Genomic DNA, 22,918 nt, shown 5'->3' on the forward strand with positions numbered 1-22,918 from the left:
ACGTGCCAACTTTTGGGAGGTTAATAATGACAAGTTACCTTAAACAAGGATATTTTTATTGGGTCCAATATTCAAGCATCATTAGGTTAAAGTCCTTTAGAAAAGTAAACTGTTAAGAATAAAACCCCCCCAACCTTATGAATGGCAACTGGTACATGAAGTTTAATTTAAAATAAAATTTTACCAGGTTTGTGAGAACATGCTAAAAGCCAAATTGTGTTATGAGTCTAAAACTACCGAAACAAGGTTTGAACAAAATGCTCCAATTCCAAAAAAAGGCAAATATAGGTTTAATGCCAGTCATCCAAAATTGACATTAGTCTCTTAATATAAGGCAAAAATAGTAATTTTCTTTTATTTTTTAACCTACATGAAGTACAGTCAGCAATAGTTGCTCTATAGAATATGCATCATCGAGATCTAAAAGCAAGATCAGCAGAGAATGCTGACTCATGCACTGTAAGATCTTCTCAACATAGTGACAACTCCATAGCAATCTCTGGAAAAGTGTCTGGGTTAAGGACTGGATTAATGCTGCAGAGTGGTTTTGTTAAATGTGTATAATTTAGTTCTCATGCACCACAATCACATGTCCATGTTATAGCTATTTAGCACAAATAGTATTTCTTACAGATCTAAGGGTGTGTCAATATATATTAAACCATAGAAAATGCCATAAAATACTCTATGCAATCTTTAAGCATATGTCTTCAATATAATTGTATTTACATATTTTTATGAACTTATAATATGTAATAAGTCAATGAAGACATTTTTACAACGTTTATTAGATTATGAATTTATAAATTCCAGGACTCAGAGGCACATAGTTTAAAAGGCCAAGAACACCAAAACGAATTAACTCACAGAAATCAGAGTATTTATGGACGTAACACCAGTAAAAAATAAAAATCACATCCAGACTAAAAGCAACACTTCTTAAGAGTCATCCTTCAAAGTTAGCATAATAAAAAGTTCTCATTTCCCTCAAAGAAAAATAATTCATCCCACCTACCAAGCTAGAAAAACCTATTTACAGTTGTACTTTGATCAGAAGTATCATTAAGTTGTGTAATACAGCCACATCTATTCTGCCATTAGAATTTAACATTTCTTTTAAAGTATAGTTGTATTTACAAACGCATAAATATTGTAACTCTGATCTTCATTAAGGTTTGAATGAAAACAGGTTATTAAGTCACAATACAAACATGTTAGTGGAAAAGTAGGTGCATTTCAGTATCATTCTCAAAGAATAGGAAGCCAATACTTCTGATAAAGCTCAAGTTCATCAATGAGACCAGGGTTTTTAAGTTACGTTAATGAAGATTAAACCTCTTCTGTGTTAATTCTTTACATTGGTTTCTTCAGTCAACTTTCACTACGCTGTATATTTTGGTTACAAACCAAAAGCATGCAAAGAATCCAATTGTCCCTAAAAGAGAAAAAAAAATTACATTTTAGAATACTGACACAGGAGACATTAATTTCTCTCTGTAGTTTATAACTCAGGATGTATGTATATGTGATCTGCTGTCCTTAGTCTTCAGTACATCAATCAGATCAAATAATGGAAAGTTACAGACAGTACCTGGCCCTTAAAGGCATCAACTACTCTATAACCTATCTCATTATTTTCAGGACCATAGAACAGATCACGTGGCAGACTCTAGTTGTAAGATGTTTCTGTGTTACTTGTCTTACATATTTGTTCTTGTTGTTCCAGTATGCTGCAGTCCCACTTCCTTCACATTGCTCCATTTCACCCTTTCTCAGTGACTACTCACACACACTTTATCTGATCTGCTCAGCTGTCAGAATATTGTTATTATGTTTAATAAACCATTTAAACTAACAGCATCAAAGAGAGTCCCCATTATTTAGTAATACTTTAAGGTCTTGGAAAACTAGAGCACTACCTTTATGTCTCCATAGACTGAGTTAATACAAATTTCAAACCATAGTGTAGTTACTACCCAGCTTGTAGTCCTACTGAAAACATGTGTGTTGCATACCTTAACAATAAATACTACTGAAATACTTACGTCAAAACATTCACACGAATTTGAACTAAAATTTATTTCCCTGATAACTTATCATCCTTCTAGCAGAATAAAAACTGCTTCATCCCTTCTCTTTGTCTAACTCCAAAAGAAACTTTTAACAAAAATATTATTTTGAATGTGAAATAGTTAATATAGTTGGGCTTTGTTAATCTAACTGGATTATATCAAAATTCAGTCTCAATCAGAATGATATTGGATTAAACAATATGAGCTCAGAACACCTGTTACAGGAACCTTAATTTCCCACAAAAACTAGGACAGGAATAAAGCCCTGAAGATTATCTGATTTTTGTCCAAGTACCTCTTCTAAAATCATATCCTTAACTTACACAAGTATCAAGGGAGTTCTTTAGAAGAAAAAACCTTCCTTTATTTTAGATCAGATAAGAGGGACAACAAAAGTTGTGTGGTAACTCATTCTCTATGAAAGCTTGAAAGGACCCATGAATGATATCATGGTAATTTTTTTTCACTTTACGCTTGCTAAGCTACTGATGTTTAAGTGACTCATTTACAATGATACGTAGTTGTGATCCCAGCTGTGAATCAAAGATTTGTCATGTAGCTCCTGGTATTCTGCCTGCTGAGTCTGATCAATGACCTGGAATGCAGTATGGATGCAAGTGCCTGAAGCATGTGTTACACCGACATAGCAGCAGGGCACCGTCAAAACCCTGCCTCCCGATCCTGACAATTTTTAACAGATGAGTAAGCAGGAGCAGAATAGTTTTAATACAACAATTATGACTTTTTCTTTTTAGCTTTTTGATCATCCTGACATGGGAAGTCAGTTGCCTTTGGGAGCAGTTTTTGCTAAATTGTTAATATGTTCTTTTGTTTAAAAAAATGGAGAACTGCCTGTCCCTTACCCTGCACCTCTGATTTCTTCTGTAAAACCGTATCTCAGAGCACTTCAGTAAATCTCAGAGAACTGAGCATATCTGGTTTTACATTCATATCAACCTAAATGGACAAAATTATTCTTAAATCTTAAGAAACAGGATTATTTCCCCAAATTAAAAGGTAATTTGCACTTAATCTTGTGGGAAGTAGATAAAAAAATTGTTAAGCACATGGTGTTTTACAATTCTGTGTGATTAACTTCACATGTATCCTCCCCTAATTTCAACACAGAAACTGAAAATTTAAAAAACCAAGAGAGCATACAGGCTCTGAAAACTTAGTTCTAGTTGCACAGGATGACTTACATTTCCACTGTCCCAATTACAAACAAATGACCACCACAAAAAGCAACTGAAAGGGGCTGAGAATAAACCACGTCTTCTTTGCATATTTGTGAACCTACCCTAAAAATTTGCTGGCAGGTGCTGCACAGCCACTTGGTCAACTGAAAATGAACACATGAGCAAAAGAAAAGGGGGATGCACTGGACACATCTTAATGCCTCTAGACAATGTCATGTGACATGACTGACTTGAAAGAGTAAAGGCAAAAAAAGGAAATTATATGGATATCTGAGGTGCAGAAAGGCAGCTAACGCAAATCTCAGCACAGAAGATTATTGTAAATCCCCTTTATCTTGAATGAATCCACTCCAGAATTACTGCATGCATCCAAAGTAAACAGAGTGAACAAAGGAGACAGGGTAAACACAATTCTGGTTTTGGGCAAAACTGTTCACTGTTACAGGCAGACTTGCTGAACATCTGTTGGAAATGCTGGTGAAACTAAATTAATTGACCTTACACTTATGTAAGGCCTAATTATTTTCCACGCTACTTTGTAAGTTTGCACTGCATTTAAAATTGATCTGCATACAGCAGTACACATTCATTTCTAGCTGAACAACCATGCATCCTAGGATATTTAGTTCGATGAGACTATCTGTACACCCAGAGCAGAAGTAAAGGTTAAGAGAAAAGCAGGGTGAGAAAGAAGGAAAAGTGAGCAAGGAAGGCAGAATCTCTGATCTATAAATTCAGAATGACTTGTAAACTGGTACAGAAATGTGAATAAAAGTAGAGATGTATAAATTACAAACTATCTGCAAGCAATGCCAAAACACATTAGACTGACTTAAAATGAAGGCTGGAAGATAAAACTAACCACTTTTGGGACACAGCTTGATCACTTTTCAATGAGATTATATAATGCACTCAAGTCCCATTCTTCCTTTTAACAGGCAATGACCCAAGAAAATCCTTGCAGGCCATTGCTCTTGTTCACCATCATCTGCATTCAGTCATAGTGCGCAAACAGCTTCAGTATTTCCTTAGCTGAAGTGGAAATGTCTTTGAAATATTCGGTTACACTTAAAATGAACATCATTCTCAGTTCTTTTCTCTTTTCTCACTATTTTTGTTCTCTTATGCTAAGTGGAAATGAAAATTCTACTTAATAGAGTGAGATCTGTATTAAAAGCTCTGATGACAAGCCTTTTGTAGTCTAGGAGGCCTCAAAATATAGTGTCTATACATATATATGTATCAAAGCCTTTGGAATCATTAAAAGTTATCATCAGCCTGAAATTATCTAAACCACTGATCAGTTCAAAGTAGTTTCAGAAGTATTGCTCTGTAGGGTAGACTATACAAGGATGGACTGCATTCTGCCTGGAGCAGAATACAGAATTTTTAAGATTTTTTTTGAGGCGTTGGCAGTTCCTGCCTTCTTGCATCAGTTTAAAAGGAGACTTCTTCCATTTTCACTGCCATTTTTCCACCCTCAACAAGGGCTATTTGTGTCTGACTGCAGACAACAATGGAACATTTTGTGGCCTCATCTCAATTACTGAAGAGGAAATTGAAATGCAGCACCTATGACAGATGTTTTTCCAAACACTCACAGTGAAGATTACAAGGTTCTGACATGACTGATACAAAAAATGTTAGAGAAATTCTGTCTGCTTCCCATGCCACTTCAATGCAATTGGGATAAAGGTAAATACGTTCTGGAAGAGAGCAAATTTAAAAAAAAAAAAAAAAAAAAAAAATAAAAAAAAAAAAAAAAAAAGCAGCATTCTTTGTCAACTTTTACTCCTCTCTCTTTCTTCCACCTATTCCATAAAATCTGTTTTTATCTTGACACCATAACTTTATACTTGATTACGTGTGATTTGAAGTGTGCTTCTCCAAAGACAACCAATTTAAAAAACAGTTTGTCATATGATTTTCATAAGAATGATATCTGGAAAAGTATTTATCACATATTTGTAGACCTAATGACAGGCCACACCTCAAATTAGCAGTAGTTTTTCCTCATCCTTACTTATGTCTTCCACTGAAATTTGTAATCACATAGTTGCAATATGCTACACAACTACCTGGAAAAAAATCGAAGGCATACATAAATTTATAATTCTGCATCAAGATCAGTTTTGTGACAGATTCTACTGTGCAAAACTAAAGGCATATTCAAAATTTAAAATTAAGGTTCAGTACACTTACCTGTGAAAAGGAAGAAGATCAAAACCATAATCATGGTATAACCGAAATATAAAATGGTGCTAGCTGTTCCTGTGATTTGCAGTTTAGAAAAGAAATAATGTATTGCATATATTAGGAAATAAACTGCAGTGAAACCACTAGTGAGAAATGAACGCCACTGCCAGTGATAGTCCTAGAAGGAGTGAGGAAAAAATACAAACGTATAAGCAATATTGCATACACCTCTAGCCCACTGACCCTACTAGTAAATGCAGAGCTACTTTTTCTCTTATGACTTTATCCAAGAGTAAGTTTTGTAGGGTTTTTTATCTACAGGGAGAAAAACTGTATATAATCAATACTGCTTTAATTACACCATTCAAAATTCCAGATAAAGGTCAATAGCAAACTGACAAAATACTAAAACCCCAAATAAACCAGATGTACTTATTTCCAGCCACAGAGAGTTTTTTTTTCCCAAGGCTGGGCATGTCCAAAATGGACTCTGATTGAACAAAATTAATGGATTAGTTTAGCACCTTCAGAAAACAGGGAGTGAGAATCTAAAGATGTCGTATCTGACTCACCAATACCCAGTGCAGGGTTTGTTACAAGTTTTGCCAGAAGTAGCCTGCTTCACTTTTTAAAGACATGGTTTAAGTACATCTCATCAAGTAATAGTGTTCATGTTGAATTCTGGAATACTTATTTTCAATTACAAAAGCATTAAAACTTTTTTAAGCATTCTTAAAACGTTATCAGGTTTGAAAACATAAGAAGTACTTCCTACCTCTGCACATAGATGGAAGTAGCAGAGTAATATTGTAGCCTCGGAACATGTAATAACCAAAATAATGAATACCAGAAACAGGAAGCCAAACATGTAATACATCTGGTGGGACCTATAAAAGGGAGTTTAAAAAATCATTTAAATGGCCATTGTGCTATTATTATTTCTTCATACGTAGTAACATCACCTTCACCTTAAGTATTTCCCCTTCCTTTTGAAATACTGTTAATTGTGCAGCCATACAATTGCCTAATTTATTTTCTAACTAAACAATAAGAACCTTTGCAGCTCAGTCTAAAAACACTGAGAAAGCAAGGCCAAAGCATGCCCCTGGTTGTGATTTTAGAGAGAGAAATGACTAGACATAATGTTGAAATCACAGTTCCAGTGAAGTCAGTGTGACCTCTTCCACTGACTTCAGCAGAACCTGGATTTCACCTCACATTTCAATCAAAGGGGCAGAGCTCCAAAATAACAAGAAATGTCAAATGCTGTAGCTGTCTGTGTTGGGTAGAGGCACCTATTCAAGGTTCAGAAACAGTTTAACAAGATCCAATAACTAAATTGTGCCAGAAGGAAGACAAATTCCTCACAGTAGATTAGTTTGTCAGTGAGCTCACATCAAAGTTCACTTATACTGGACTAGTATTCAGTGCTTTATTTTTTAAAATAATTACTCTCCTAGGTTGGTTTTTTTTTTTTACGATTTCACAAGAATTTGTTCTTGGCTCTTTTTTCTTCTCCCAAGAGTAGTAATACTTTTCTAGTCTAATAACAACCACCAAAAAAATCTCAAGTTTATTTTAATAAACTTTACTACTGTCAAGTTACATGCCATATACCAGCTTCAGAGCCACTTCCACATGAAGTCAGTAGAGTAGGATGAGAAAACAACAAACTATCTGAATATAGTATGTCAGCTGTAAATTGCTAAGCATATCACAGCCACCTCTCTACGCAGGAACTGAGTATTTTTGAAACAACAAAATATTAAAAAGATGTTAGCATTTAAATTTTACTGAATCAGTATTATGGTAACCCTGCATCCTCAAAAATTCTGGCAAAGCATATGGAAGAAAAACCTTCAAAAAGAAATTACCACTTTTTATGACAGAGAAAACTCAAATTATGGTGAACTTACCAAATACTATTGAGAATAAAGAACAACTGTATAAAGATACATCCAAAAGGAAGAATCCCTCCCATGATAATGCCAGGTAGTGGCTTTGTATAGAATGATTGCTCAGGAATCTGACGAGGAATTTGGTTTGTGCGAACAGGGTGTTCAATAGCCTTTAAACAAAGATAACAAACAGTTAAATAAATAAAATGTCAAACTACAGCACTACCTTTTTGCTTTCTCTTTGTAATGGGTGGTGGCAAAAAGTCTACTCTTTGTTTTGAGCATGTGCATACCAGCTACACTACATTTGCTTTTGCTCCCAGCTCAGCTACCAACACTTGCTTGGCAAACTCACTAAAAGACAGCTCTTACTGAAAACATAGTGACATATTTCTGACTTCCCTTTTAATGTTTGCCTCTCTATCATCTGTTACAGAGTCTGAGCTGATTTACCACATTTCAGCTGGGATAGTGGTGGTGCAGACTCCTGCTTTCCCCTTCTAAAAATTCCTGCATGTCATTTTTCAGCATTTACTTCAAGAATCACACTAGGATAAATTTACTGAAAGGATTCAATCTGGCAATTCAATCCTAATTTAAGGCACATGCATAGATCAGCATGGTGGGAGAAAACAATGTAAGGCATTGTAAGATACATGCCTACTATGCATCTTCCCCCTTTCATAAAGATTACATCAAAAGCATCAATAGATACTTCCTTTCTGATTTGATTTTCAAGTTTTTGTGACACCTACCACATTGCCTTATTAGCTTATCAAATCTTCCTTCCTTAAAAGAAGATGTACACACCAGTACAATGCAGGGGAACTTGATGGAATTTCAATACGGTTATCAGAAAAAACTCATTGAATTCTGGTTAAGAAAAACAGGGTAACTATACAACTGACTTTAAAAGAGCCTACTAAGACAACATTCTCTGAAGGTATTACAGGAGATCTACAGGGAGATGGAACCCTGGCTTCCTGTGCAGGAGAAAACCCACAAATGTATCTGCACGTATATAGAAATTTGTTTGTGGGGTTAAAAACCAGTAAACTGGTTTTTAAGAAAAAAAATCTCATTATTTAATGATTTGGTCACCAAATTGTGAAATGTTTGGTCACAAAGAGCCCTCATAAGAATATGTAAAATTGATTGGTTTAGGAGTAAATCCCAATTAATGTCTGTCATTCAGAGATAGCCATTTACAGAACGATTACGCAAACAGATTTCACAGAACTCCAGCAATCTGATCAGGAAACATCCTCAGTGTAGAGGGCACACAGGAACAAGAAATACACAATGAAACCAAAATATGCATAATTTGCTTTCTCTTATGCTTGCTGGGTCAAGTATTTGTTTTAATATATGAAAAAGATGCTAATTAAAATTAAAATGCTCAAATCACTGATTTATCTGTAGCGGTCATTCAATTAAATACAATGATAACCCAAATCGTAGCAGAGAAGTATCACTGCCACCAGCCATGTATCAAAGCCTTGGAATACCAAGACTGGATATCTAATGCATTTCTAAAGTAACTGAACAGAACTGGAGCCAACAGTGCAACTAACTTAGGTGCTACCTCAGTCATGGCCTATACAGAGAAAAATATTTGTGTATGTACATGTATGTATACACTTAAAAAACAACTTCTCAGAAACACTTACGTTTTTCTTAAACCCAAAATAGGCACCAATAAACGTCAGCGGTACAGATATGCAAAACCAGAGTGCCAAAATAGCAACCAAAGTACCAAACGGAATAGCTGCTGAAGAGCCTTCTCCCCAGAGAATGAGGTTCATGATAAAAAAATCCGCAAACACAATTCTGAAAAACACACAGCACACTTAGGAGCACAGAAATACTTCTTAACATTTAGTAACGTTGACAAAACAATGGCACTGTTTTAGCACAAACCTCCGCTAAAACCAAATGACACACACAAAATATGAAAACGAAGAGATCAGACAAGCAGTTCTTTGTTAATCTAGTGGGACTGAACTCCAGCAGGAGCTGACGTTCCAACTAAGCTGTTTCAAATATATGCTTGTCTTAACCACACTTCAGGGTAAGACTGCTTGCTGTGATTAAGTGGAAAAAATTATCAGAGTGGTTATATATTATATGACACTATGTAAGACCGACTACTGTGTGGTCAGAGAAACAGCCTGAAGAATAAAAGAAAACAATGAAAAAGTGGGCCTGAAACTTACTACTATCATAAAGCTTCTTCCTAATCAACCTTTTCATGTGGTGAGAGTAAACAAATGCTTACAAAAAAAAAAAATCTAAGGATGATATGCCACTAACATCTTTGTCAAAAGCACCGTGATACTCTTGTAGCTTCCAGAATAAAGAGACAATGTAAGATTTACTTGTATAGGTGAAACTTAAAAAATTAGCTATGCACATCAGAGAAGCAATTTAATTCTGTTAATCAGGGCAATATTCTCAACTTACCCAGGGCAAAGGAATGATGTCAGCAGGACATTTGTTTTCCATTTCTCACCTCCAAATGCTGTATTAAAACATTTGACAGACATTAAAACATGCATTAAACTCAACCATTAATTTTCCACTCCATTTACCTGTTATACTTAGCTTGCAAATACTCAAATAATGTGCTATCATGCCCAAATTTAAAACCATAAACTAAATCTTCAGTAATAAAATTAAATTTCCGTATCCTACTGCTTAACCACAGAATTTCAAAGCAAATAGTCTCAGACCAAGGTCAGGAAAGGTATCCAACTGAAACTGTCTCTGACCACTTTATCTACTAAAAGGAGGGAACAGATTTGCAGTATTTCTAAGTCCTTAAAAAACATTTTAAACCTGGCGTGATTAAGAAATTTAAGCTTTCTAGCATTTGACTGCAGGTTTCAGTAGGTAAAGATACATAAATATGTGAAAACCAAGCTTAACAATTTTCTCGAAATAATTCTTGCCTATGAGTCTTACAGGAGAGTCAGAACTAACACGCTTACAGAAGTAGTGATGTTTTCTTGAGTCTTAGCAGCATTAAGCAGTGGTGATACCAAAAGACCAAAGACAGCTTTATTAACAAAATCTTTACGAATTTGCACTATGCTGATAAAAATTCTAGTCAGTATACTTTCAAATGAAAATATCCTTCTGGAGTGCAGTGAAGCTGATAATTTCATCTGAGCACTGCCATAATGACATGCTTCTTTATTTCAAGAGTCAGAAGTGATTATGGTTAGAGTGATTTTAATTAAGTTTCTATTTCTTCATAAAAACTTGGTAGAACGTGACAGCAGTTATTAAGATTAACCATTTAATTTCAATTCAGGTTTCACTTTTTAAATGCAATATTGAAAAAAAACCCCAATTTTTAAAACTAGATATCCATTTCAGTTGCATTTTGCTTTATGTCTCACATTACTTTATTTGTATACTATAAAAAAAAACCCCATTCATGTTTACATGCTCTATACAGGGTATGAACATACATATATATATTGTATAACACTTCCTGTTATAACAAAAATATCTCTGGATCAGTCACTCACTGTCTTAGTAGTTAAACAGAACATTCAAGTATCAACTAAGTGATTGCCAGTAAGTAAAATATGAAATATAATCATTAATAACTACATCTCCACCAAAGACACAGGATTCAATTTACCATTAATACACTACAAAATATCCTTCAAAATACATAGCATACAGCACAATATAAAGAATAATTCTATCCTCAATCATGCTCCTAGTACTAAAATTTCCTTCTGCTTAAATCTAACTGGCTTGGAGATTAGGAATAGTTCACTACCACATCACTACCACTGTGTAAAAACTCCCTACAAGATACAAACTCACTTTTCCCACTGGTTTTCCCCACATGAAAATTACAAAATTGTTAGAAGAAAGAACTCCAGTATCTACTGCCAGGCTGAAGTTCTGAAATAAACTCCTTCCCTAGCCCTGTACACTCAGAACTAAAGTAGTTCAAAAGATCCATCTCTCTCAGTCAAAAAACCTTTCATCTTGAGTAAGGTAATTAAAACAAGCTGTATGTGGAATGCCATGCTTCACCTTAAAATAAATCAGAGGATACAGGGGTAAACCATCTGAGGCTGGCAGGCAGACAGGTCTTGAAACAAAAGCTGGGATCAGTGAGGGAAAACAGTATCAACTAACTCCTGTCAGGGGCCCAAACACCGCTGGGTTGGTTTCTACAACTACAGAACACCTAACAATCCTTCTCTCTGCGCTTCAGCCACAGTCTGATAAGCATTATTCTCCAAAAAACCTGGGAGCTAGCTAAAAAGAGGTCACAATCTCAGGCATGCAAGAACTGAGGCTCACAATTTGGGGGGGCAGGTGCGTCTTACCAAGCAACGTTGATGGCTAAAACTAAATGCAGGTTTACATTGTCCTCCCAGTTATAGGGAACAGAAGCAGAAAAGTCTCTGATGTGAAGATGTAAAGACCTTAGTACTAGTAGTATTTGATTTCACAAATACACAGCAGCAAGAGCAATTCAGGGTCTTTGGGCGTGATTACATCAAAAGCAGTGTAACTATGTTAGTGCTCTATATATGTTTTCTATAGTTAAGGTAAGTGCGTTTCTCCAAGTTGCCCTGAGGGAAGCTACAAAGAGTGCTGCAAAATAAAAATCAGTTCTGTAATGATAATTTACTTTAATGAACTTAAGCCTTGTCATTTTCAGTAACTTTTACTCACATTTGTAGAATCTGGCAGCAACATAACCGGCTGGAGTTCCAAGCAGTACCCACAAAACTACAGCACAGGTCATTAGAGCTCCCCTGTTAGCAGGTGACAAAAATCCCAGGCAAGCAAAAACTGTCAAGTAGAGATGCACAATTTTAGAAATTATGTTAGAAATTTTAGACTATATGTTTGAACATCAGTTATCTTAAAATCTGTGCATATTAAGCTGCATGTCTACTACATCAGCTCAGCTATTTCTAATGACTTTTATGAAATTTCTAGACAAAACTATACCGCTATTTTTACTAGCACCATACAGTCAGCAGTGAAAAATCACGTACACTCAACTAAATCCTCCCCACTTGACTACTTACACAGGGTAACAAAAGTCATTATTAAGATCTGTGTGCCAGAGCCTAGAAAAACTGACAACAGCATTCCTTTTCTTGGGGGCCTGAAAATATCACCATGAACCAGTTTCCAGCCAAATTCTTCTTGAGCATCTTCCTGTGAAAGAAACACACCTATTTTAATACAGTAGATTGCATCTTAAATAACCTGTTACAGCTACACATTTAACTGAAAAAAATACATTCCAAATGAATTTTAGGAACTACATTTTAGACTTACAGTGGAATCCATCTGATTGTATCTTGCAATATCCTTATGCAGTGTCCTCAACATAATCATAGCTACCATTCCAGAAAGAAAGAGGACAATCACCAGGGAATTCATAATACTGAAAAGGAAAAGAAATTAAAATCATCATTCAAACTGCAGTATAAACACTTCACTACAATAAATTTCCTTCTCACCTAAACCACTGGATGTGAGTGTGAGGCATGGATTCCAAAATATAATCCCATCTTGATGCCCACCTGATAGTTTTTTCTTCCTGAAAGAGTAAACACATGAGCTTCAGATACAGTCAGTATCCAACCTGTACATTTAAAAGTTGATGTTCATGTAAAGCAATCTTAAATCTTGTGACTAACTGAAATTTCAAGTTCCATGCCTTACATGGAATTGTTTAATAATAGCTACCTAGAAGAAATATAAGATTTGACCATAGAACCTAAACCAAAATATTTTCTGAATTTGAGCATGTGTGTCTTCTTAAGACATAAAGGCCTACCAAATTAATTTAGTTGTGCTTCCTCCCGTCAAGAACTGTATTAGCTCTTCTGGAATTGGAATGGACTAGCAGAATAATGAAAGAACATGCATTTTTAGCACATGTAAGTCCACATATCAAGAAACCAAGCTATGTTATACAGTCTCCAGCATAACACTTCACTCTCTAGATCACGCTCTGTCTAAATTATCCTTTGCTTTCATACAACCTCATTTCAGTACCAACTACCAATCCCATTGCAAACAGCTTTTACTGCAGGACAGGTGGGGAGACAATACTACAGAACTTATGCTGTTAGTAGATGGAAGCAAATTATGCCTCCAGTCATTTCAACAGATTATACTTATTCAGAATGAACATTCATTGATCAGAAACACTTCAAAAAGGACATTTCTTTATTTTTCAGAGTAAACAAGAAAAAAGGAATAGACAGTACTAGTTAAGGTGAAGATTGCTTCAATCTTAAACAAACTATAAACACTACTATCAATTAATAAAATTGGCTAAGTGTCTGACAGGCTGTTATTTCAGTAATTTATAACATACAGAAGCAAGAGTGCTTTCCAGTAAAGCCAGGTTTTGAAAAAAACGCAGTGGCTTAAAAAATCTAGCCAAGATCATATATCTAGTTCACTGAGATAATAAAACTGTGTCTCAAAGCAAGCAACAAGTTTCTAAACCAGTTTCAATGACTCTAGGATAGAACTGTGTTTTTCCCTCCTGCCTAAGCTGCCTTTTTTGTCTTCCTGAGATGACCTGATCAGCCAACCCAATGATATTTCAGAAGACTACCTCCAACTAATGTAACACTGCCCACAGGACAGTAACACACACACAGCTGGGCATGTCATTTTTTTAAGGAGAAACAATAAAATAATATGAAGCTGAGGTCACTCAATTACTAACTTCTGACAGAAATACTTGCTTTTTGATATACAAATTCATTTCAGCACTGTAACTGATATAATTTCTCAAAATATAATTATATACATACATTAGTTCTCAAAATATAATTATATACTATATACATAATATAATCCCTCCTGAGTATACTTCTTATACTATTTATTGTATTTTGAACTCAGACTAACATGGAAACAGTTTGAGAAAGAGTATGAAACTTTGGGAAACAGTTTGTCCAGCAAACTCCTTTTACAGAAAAACAACATCAAAACCCCCCTCTCTTGTTTGTCAGCTGAGTGAGATATATTCAGCTGTCACTGCTGCCTGCAGTTGCCTGATATACTGCTTCTCTGCTTTTAAACAGAGAGTAGTAGAACAAAGAACACCAGCTTCCTACTCCTTTGCAGGGAGAAAGAGCTTGGAGAGAAGGCAGCTTTTGCAGCAGGAGAGCAGAAAATGATCAGCTTCAACCTACCTACAACAATAAATTGCTGAAACACAATTTCTCAGACTTTAGAACTTGGATTGAAAAATAATCTACCAGACAACCTAGGCAGACATGGAAAGTGTGACTCTTTTAAAAACCACATATGTGTTTCACATCCACTCTCTGTGTGTTGGTATGCAAAACTGTAACGTATGTGGTTAAATCCCAAGCCACCTCTGACATTCCAGCTCAAATAAAGTTTTAAAACTACAAATTTACTATTGTGAGCTGATTTTAATTGTCCATCTTTACAATTCATAGTATTAACGCATGATTTTAAGAGGTAACTACCACAGAAATCTTAGTACTCACATGAAAAGTAACTGAGTATGTGTAAGCAATTTTGACTTCTCCACTAGCCTTATTACTTATATCCATAGGTACTCCTGAGCAATCAGGGTTGTCTGGATGGGTATGCTTGTAACTGCAGGAAGAAAAGACACAGAATGAAAGCCGCTTCACTGACAACATTCTTAAGAAAGAATTCTTTCATCTTAAAAGGGCATACCAAGGATTCTTCCCTTAAATACAAAAATTGTTCTTAATGTGTCATAAATTTCAGAACACATGAGGAACATATCCTAAGCTCAGGAGTTTTTGAAACTTGAACTTCTTAAACAAGATTTGTCTCTTCTAAAAAGAACACAGTCTCTGAAGCAGAGTAACAAAAATGAAGGAAGTCTTAGTACTGCTATGAGCCTCCAAAACACTCAAGAAGTTACAACACCAGAATTACTAACTTCTGTCAGAAAAAAATACTTTCAACTGAACCAACAATGCAACCAGCTCAGTTAAACCATGAAAGACAAAATGCTAAGAAATAATAAAACAGACACCAGCTGTGCAAAAGCCACACTCATCAGTTGTTCTGGATTCTGTGTATCTGCGAAATCTTTCTACTCAAACCCTGATTGTTGAAGACATCAAATCTTGCACTCCAGTCAAGCCAGCATCAGGCACTGGTGGCCTATTCTGATACAAAACAGAGTATTCCCTGGTAGGGAAATTAGGGTTCTACATGCACACATACACACATATACACACACACACACACACACACACCACACCCCACAAACACTTACAGGTTTTATTTTGTCATTTTTTTGGTCCAAACAGGAAAAAATGCACCAAGATCCATCAAATTCAGAACAAAATGATATTAGACTGTCCTAACTACACCACATCAATCAACAGGAGAGGTAATCTACAGGTCACATATCTGAAAACATTTCTGACTAGCAGCAGGTTCCCAGATCAAAGCAAGTGTCTTAGGATGGATCACTTTTTGATGACAAGTTATTTTTAGCTACCAACCTTTTTGGTTCAAGTTTAGCAGCAACTAGTCTTGCTCCCAGAGCTTCATTTTCCACAACATGGTAATATATTTTTATGTCAACGTGGTTGAAAATATAAAAGGTATCTTTTTCATGAAATTCTGACTGCAATGACAAAAGCTTGTATTAAACAATCAAAAAATACAGACATCTCAAAGCCTTAGACAGAAGCCTGCATAACAGAATTTTAGACTGTATACAGTTTTTCTGTCAAGAAGTTCTCCTAAAATATGAATGCGAGATATTAGGAATTATAAAGACAGTAAGTGTCTTCTTGCATTAAAAACACGAGTTAGAAAAGTTAATGCTAAGAAGTCTACTACAACTGAAAAGTAGAAAAATTAATTTAAAATATTTTTAAAATATATTAATAAATTTCTCTAACTGAAGATGTCCTATTTTATTTAAGCAGCAAACTGAATAGATAACTATGACAACTTTTGTTATCAGAAGCATTTCATAAACATCAGCTATTTTAAAACAATGAGTATCTTTTTCAGCAATTAAACAGAACCTTCCAAGACAAACAATGCAAATAAATGCTCTCTGTGACAGAACCACCTTTGAAACCAAAGATGCATGAATGGCAATGGGATGAATGGCAAGCAGTGGCCAAGATGCTGAATGCAAACCTCTGGTGAAGGGAAACATCACTTTGGAATTTAGTCAGCTAAAGAGGTTGTTAAACTCACAAGTAATTTAACACTCTATCTACTGAAGTTCAGTTAGCATCTCTTAAGGGTTCTATCCCCACCCCTCCTATAGATCACCCCAATTATAAGAACAGTTACATAAATGAAATGTTCTTCTACAGTACATTAGTTACTCCTTCAAAGGTTATTTTCCTTTTATTAAAAGCAAGTACGAAAATAATATTAAAATAATATTGCCAGATTATATGTTTGATCATAAATGCATCTTTTCATATGGAGTCCCTGAAACCAACTCATTATGGAGGCAATTAAACAAAATTGACAACAACAGAAACTGTTGTCTTTGGTAAACTCTATCCAGTAAAACCAACCATTTTGAAAAAAACCAAAAACCTATTCCAAGTTCTCAGTGACCTTGCCATGGAAGAGGTCTGTGGTAGTCTAAAGACTTCCTGGACTTTCTGTTGTATTCTTATCTCCATAATGCTTTCAGTGCACTTATCTGGACCTCCACCACGATATCATCTGTCTATCACAAGAGAATCTTTGCTCATGCAGAAATCTTATGTCTTCTTCCATCAGCTCCCAGTTTTAGGGAAAGCAAACCTTTGAAAAGTACGCAGAGGTACAAACACACCTACGCAAACCGGCTTCCATGAAAACACTTCTATCCCACAAAAATGTAAAGTTCAAGCCTTCAAATGTTTCAATTTCTTAGGCAACGAAGGATGACACGCTTTCCTTCACTGTTAGACTCCACATGCACTAAATGCCGTGCACGTTCATCCCTTGATCTTTTAGAGCCCTTCTGTATTATGCAGCGTAAGAGACAAGGTTTTTAGGCTTAGATCAGGCTTTCCAGCTGAGGTACTTGCACAGACCAAAACACTTGCCTATTTTTATGCAACATGGGTTCTTAAAATAGCAAGGACTCACCATAGAAACCTGACACAGGAGAAATGCTAGTCTCTAAATTGGTAGAAAGGGAATATTTAAAAATATATAATTGCATAAACATACATTAATAACACAGGCATCTTTTGGACGGCCATCTTCTGTAATATAACAGCCAATAGGAAAACCAGGATTGCAGAACCTCTGGCCATCTTCCACATCATAACACCACGTCACAGGCATGTTGTCCACAATCCTGTAAATGGCATAGTGACACTTCACAATTTTTCAAAATACACAGTGTAATGGAAACAAAACCAGATTAACATTAATCTAACTTTGCTACATTCATTACTGGAATATTAACTACAAAGATAATACTACCCATGGAATTGCACTGATTGCCAATCCAAGTTCCAAACGAGTTACAAGCATGTAGCTCTTCAACCAACACCATTCCATTCCGTGCACTGTTTCATGAAGACCCCTTACAAAAACAGCCCAAAGCAGAAAACTCGCCCAGTCCAAAGTCGTAACAATTTAACTTTTCATTATTTTGTCTTTAAAAAATGGCCAAAAGCATCAAATTTGCTAAACCACCTAAAACTGACAAGTTCAAGACAAAACACAAAATTAAAACCAAAAATGCCTACATCACATATTATTCATTCTCCAGCTTCCTCACTGCTCTTCCATTGCAAAAGACATTTTTCATGGCACTCTTTAAACTTTTTTTTTTTGCTATTTAAGTGAATTCCTGATCATTAACCTCATTTATAGCTACCAAAGAGTATGCAACACTTTGATTAGATGATTTGCATTACCAAAAAATTGTAAGCCACCAAACAACTGGGGAAATAATAACTTTCAAACCTGCTGCTTTTATATTATTACCTCACAATATTTACATTCATATTACCTAAAACCAGGGGGTTTATAGGTCACTTTCAATAACAAATTTGTGGAACTGCACACTCCCATGATGAGTTGCAGAAAGTCATAGGACACTAAGATACAAACTGTATCTAACATGCAACTAACAGCACAAATGTCAAAACCAAAACCATACTTTTAAACATAAGAGAAAGGTAACTAACATAGGATCCTGCCCCTTCATAAAAGGAACTACTAGAAGACCATAAACCAATTTCTTTATGTTTTATGAAGTGTTTTAACTAGCTGAAAGATAAGTCCCCAAAATATGTCATGTAAAGAAGACTTAAAATTCAGTATCTGCCAGCATTAATTGCCCAAGGTATACTTTCAATGGTATATTAATAAACTTCATACATGAAGACATCGAACAACTGCCACTTTTTGTGCATCGCTAAACCAAAAAAAGGACATCCCACTGAAAGTTAATGCAACAGATTTTTTTGTCCAATTTACCAAGCTACTGAGTATCTTTACACTTAAGTGTCTTATAGATACTTTGAAACACTTAATTAAACATAGGAATTATAACTTCGGACAACAAAAACAAAGCACTGTTTATCTATTGCATGTTGGAACAGCCTCTAAATTACCACTAGTTTTTAAAGCACATTAACAGACAGTGGTTAAAAACAGTGGTACATGCTGCCTTTATCCACACAACATGGAGAGATCTGCATAATCCCTACCAGTAGCTACCCAGCAGAAATAAGATACAGTATTGGTTTATATCGATACAATAGAAAGGGTGAAGACAGGCCCTACAAAAACAAGAGTTTCCAGGTTTTCAAGAGATTCCAAAGACTATTGCAGTTGCAAGTAGCAGCAGCAGCAGCAACCAATTCCTACTCCCTTTCCATCCTACTACAGGGTACAATGAAGTTGCAAATTAGGAGCTATACCAGATTTAGATTCATTACTTTGGATCATATTCTATGAGGCCAATGGCATGAGGTTCAACAAGGCCAAGTGCTGGGTTCTGTGCGTGGGTCACAACAGCCCCATGTAGCACTACAGGCTGGGGCAAGAGTGGCTGGAAAACTACCTGGCAGAAAAGGTCCTGGGGGTGCTGTTCCAGAGCCATTGCACATGAGCCAGCAGTGAACCCAAGCAGCCAAGAAGGTCAGTGTCATCCTGGCCTGTATCAGCAGTACTGGGGCCAGCAGGACCAGGGCAATGATTGTCCCCCTGTACTCAGCACTGGCAAGGCCACATCTCAAATCCAGTGTCCAGTTCTGGGCCACTCACCACTAGAAAGACACTGAAGTTCTGGAGGTTGTCCAGAGAAAGGCAACAGAACTGGGGAAGGGTATTATGATGAGTGGCTGAGGGAGCTGGGGTTGTTTAGTCTGGAGAAAAGGAGGCTCAGGAGAGACCTTATTGCTCTCTACAAATGTGTGACAGATGTTCAAGGTGGAGGTCAGTCACTTTTCCCAGGCAACTAGCAATAGGAAGAGAGGATGGCCTAAAGCTGTGCCAAGGCAGGTTCAGGTTGGATATTAGAAAAACTTCTTCATTGAAAGGGTGGTCAGGCATTGGAACAGGCTGTGCAGGGAAGTGATGGAATCATCAACCGCAGAGGTATGTAAAAGACTAGATATGGCACTTAGGGACATGGTTTAGTGGTGGAATTGGCAGTGTTAGGTTGATGTTTGTATTTGGTTTGTGTGGCAAGGTTTAGGTTGGCAGGGGACTGTAGAGGTTTTTGTAAGAACTGCCAGAAGCTTCCCCCACATCCAAGAGAGCGAGAGCCAGCTGGCTCCAACACAGACTCCCTGCCGGCCAAGGCCAAGCCCATAAGTGACCAGAGGCAGCACCTCTGAGAAACAGACTTAGGAAAAGGACAAAAAACCCTTTACAACAGCAGCTGCAGTGGGAGAGACGAGTGGGAATATGTACAACTCTGCAGACACCAAGGCCAGTGGAGATGAAGAGGGAAGAGGTGCTCCAGGCACAGGAGCAGAGCACATGGTGCAGACCACGGTGAGTCAGGCTGTCCCCTTGCAGCTCACGGAGAACCACAGGGCAGCACATACCCACTTGCAGCCCATGGAGGACCCCACACCAGAGCAGATGGATGTGCCCTGAAGGAGGCTGTGATGCCATGGGAAGCTCACACTGGAGCAGGCTCCTGGCAGGACATGTGGCTCCATGGAAAGATGAGCCCACTCTGCAGCAGGTTTGCCAGGATTTGTGAACCCATGGGAGACCCATGCTGGTGCAGCCTCTTCTTGAAGAACTGCACCCCATGGAAGTGACCCACACTGGAGCAGTTCATGAAGAACTGCAGCCCATGGAAAGGACTTGCATTGGGGAAAGTCATGAAAAACTCTCCCATGGGAGCAACCCCACACTGGAGCAAGGGCAGAGTGTGGGGAGTCCAGACCCTGAGGAGAAAGGAGTGGCAGAGACTGTGTGATGAACTGACCACAATCCCCATTCCCTGTGCCACTGGGGGGAGGAAGTGGTGAAAACTGGGAGTGAAGCTGTGCCTGCAAAGAAGGAAGGGGTGGGGAGAAGGTGTTCTAACATTTGGGTTTATTTCCCATTATCCTACTCTGATTTGACTGGTAATAAATTAAACTAAATTCCCCAGTTTGAGGAATCTGTTTTGCCCATGACAGTAGTTGATGAGTGATCTCTCCCTACCCTTATCTTGACCCTTTTGCCACATTTTCCCTCCCCATCCACTTGAGGAGGGAAGTGACAAAGCAGCCTTGGTGGGCACCTGGTGTCCAGCCAGGGTCAACCCACCACACAGTTGGGCTCAATGATCTTAGAGGTCCTTTCCAACCTAAACAATTCTATGCTTGTATATTTGAAATTTTATCTCCATAACATATGCTAGAGAGATTGCTCGCTTTTGTTAGAGTTTTAATCTCCTAATCAAAACAAGGCAACATTAACATATTGCAAGTAAACTTGGTTTGGATAAAGGCTTTCCTTTGCATCTATGCAGCAAAGACATACTGAGCTGCCTTCAAGCAGCAATGCCGGAACAAATTGATAGTTTAAGTAGCAAATCATTTTTCACAGTTAATCTTCAAATTTAAAATGACTTGAAGAGATTATACATGTGGAGCAAATATGCTATTCAACAGTGTTCTTATACGTCTCTCAAGAACATCTGGTGATGAACACTGTCAGCCAAGATATCAGTATAGCTGTTGAGTCCAATTCAGTATGTCAATTCCTAATCTTATTAAGTGGCTTTTGAAACCTTAAAAGTACTTTGCACCATCTGTGTTCCCCAGGAATTTCATGATAAACTGAAGCTGGATAATAACCCTCTACTGAATCCTCACTTATGCTACCTTGTTGATCCCTGTACAACATACCTCTGCACCATATTCCTGGAGCACGCATCATTAATCACAAAATCCAGCCACTGCCACTTTGTGAAGCTGTGGCTAAGGAGGACTAACGGACATAACCAGGGATTTTTCATGCCACTGATTCTAAAGTTCTAGGGCAGTGGGCAGAGCAAAAAAAAATAGTAGAAATGCCATTAAAATAACTAAGAAATAACCTAAATTTCAAGGGAAGTTTTCACACTGAAAACCAGAATTATATCTTACTTAAATCTCAACAGTCTTATAAAGTTAGCTATACTGGTTAAAAAAAAAGTATACTTGAATACACTAAGTATATTTGTTAAACAATTTAATCTACAGGGGAAAAAACCCAAACCAATCTGAAGTACCTTTTGGTATGATTAGTTTTACACAGTTCTGTTTCAGTTTCTATCAGCTTACATTATGGGCTTTCCTAAAAAAAATTAATTTCTTTCAAGCCTCATACCCTCGGGAAGCTATTTTTAATTCATACACCAAAACATACTCAATCTTTTAAAGCTGAAGCTTTATGCCAGACTCACATGCATCACTGAAATTCAAAGTGGTGCAAATATTACAAACATATGCAGTATTTTAGAGGAATATAATCAAATCCAGCATGTTTGAAGCTCCACTTATTTTAGCATTAGGCATATACACTTTAAATCCCTGCAAAAGTAGCTGTACCTTTCAGAGTTTCTTTATTACTTCCTTGTTCACCTACCTGAACATACGACTATTGCCTGTGAACCTTTCTGACATAACCTATAAAGCTCCTATTACACTAATTTTCAAGAGATTCCCAGAAATATTTACATCAGTGAACCACTGTTTATCCCCACAAAGGGATATCCCATAGCAGTTCCCGAGAGCAGTAGGAAATGCACTTGTTGCCTTTCCAGCTGTTTCAAAACTGAAGGAATGAAATATGACATTACAGAAGAACAGTTAATGACCGTGGCAACATTCAACGTGCATTTTTACTAAAATACCCAAAAAGTTTAAATACAGCTAGATGAAGACCGAAACGTTTGTTCCCATAAAGCAGGAGGCCCACATTTGGAATTAGGGCATACCTCTGAGTGACACCAGTTAATGATGCTCACGTACTCCCTGCAAAGACTTGCCTCAGGAACTCATGCCCAAGTTGTTCCTTCTACTCTCGCACCTGGAAGCTGCTG

General features: G+C 36.9%; 1 protein-coding gene across 1 annotated transcript in view; it reads right to left on the minus strand.

Annotated features, from left to right (window-relative positions):
* Nucleotides 1-266: 266 nt before the first annotated feature.
* TM9SF2 (transmembrane 9 superfamily member 2) overlaps nucleotides 267-22,918 on the minus strand; it is a 54,267-nt gene continuing 31,615 nt past the window's right edge. The window contains exons 7-19 of the mRNA XM_017732596.1: nucleotides 17,596-17,725; nucleotides 15,903-16,027; nucleotides 14,901-15,012; nucleotides 12,942-12,958; nucleotides 12,694-12,802; nucleotides 12,438-12,570; nucleotides 12,076-12,195; nucleotides 9,829-9,886; nucleotides 9,036-9,195; nucleotides 7,384-7,535; nucleotides 6,243-6,354; nucleotides 5,474-5,645; nucleotides 267-1,435 (exon numbers count right to left, since the gene is read on the minus strand). Of these exons, the coding sequence (XP_017588085.1) occupies nucleotides 1,368-1,435; nucleotides 5,474-5,645; nucleotides 6,243-6,354; nucleotides 7,384-7,535; nucleotides 9,036-9,195; nucleotides 9,829-9,886; nucleotides 12,076-12,195; nucleotides 12,438-12,570; nucleotides 12,694-12,802; nucleotides 12,942-12,958; nucleotides 14,901-15,012; nucleotides 15,903-16,027; nucleotides 17,596-17,725 (1,468 nt within the window). The 3' untranslated portion in view covers nucleotides 267-1,367. The remainder of the gene's footprint in view (nucleotides 1,436-5,473; nucleotides 5,646-6,242; nucleotides 6,355-7,383; nucleotides 7,536-9,035; nucleotides 9,196-9,828; nucleotides 9,887-12,075; nucleotides 12,196-12,437; nucleotides 12,571-12,693; nucleotides 12,803-12,941; nucleotides 12,959-14,900; nucleotides 15,013-15,902; nucleotides 16,028-17,595; nucleotides 17,726-22,918) is intronic.

This window comes from Corvus brachyrhynchos, unplaced genomic scaffold (genome assembly GCF_000691975.1).
Source record: "Corvus brachyrhynchos isolate BGI_N302 unplaced genomic scaffold, ASM69197v1 scaffold12, whole genome shotgun sequence".
Lineage (NCBI taxonomy): Eukaryota > Metazoa > Chordata > Aves > Passeriformes > Corvidae > Corvus > Corvus brachyrhynchos.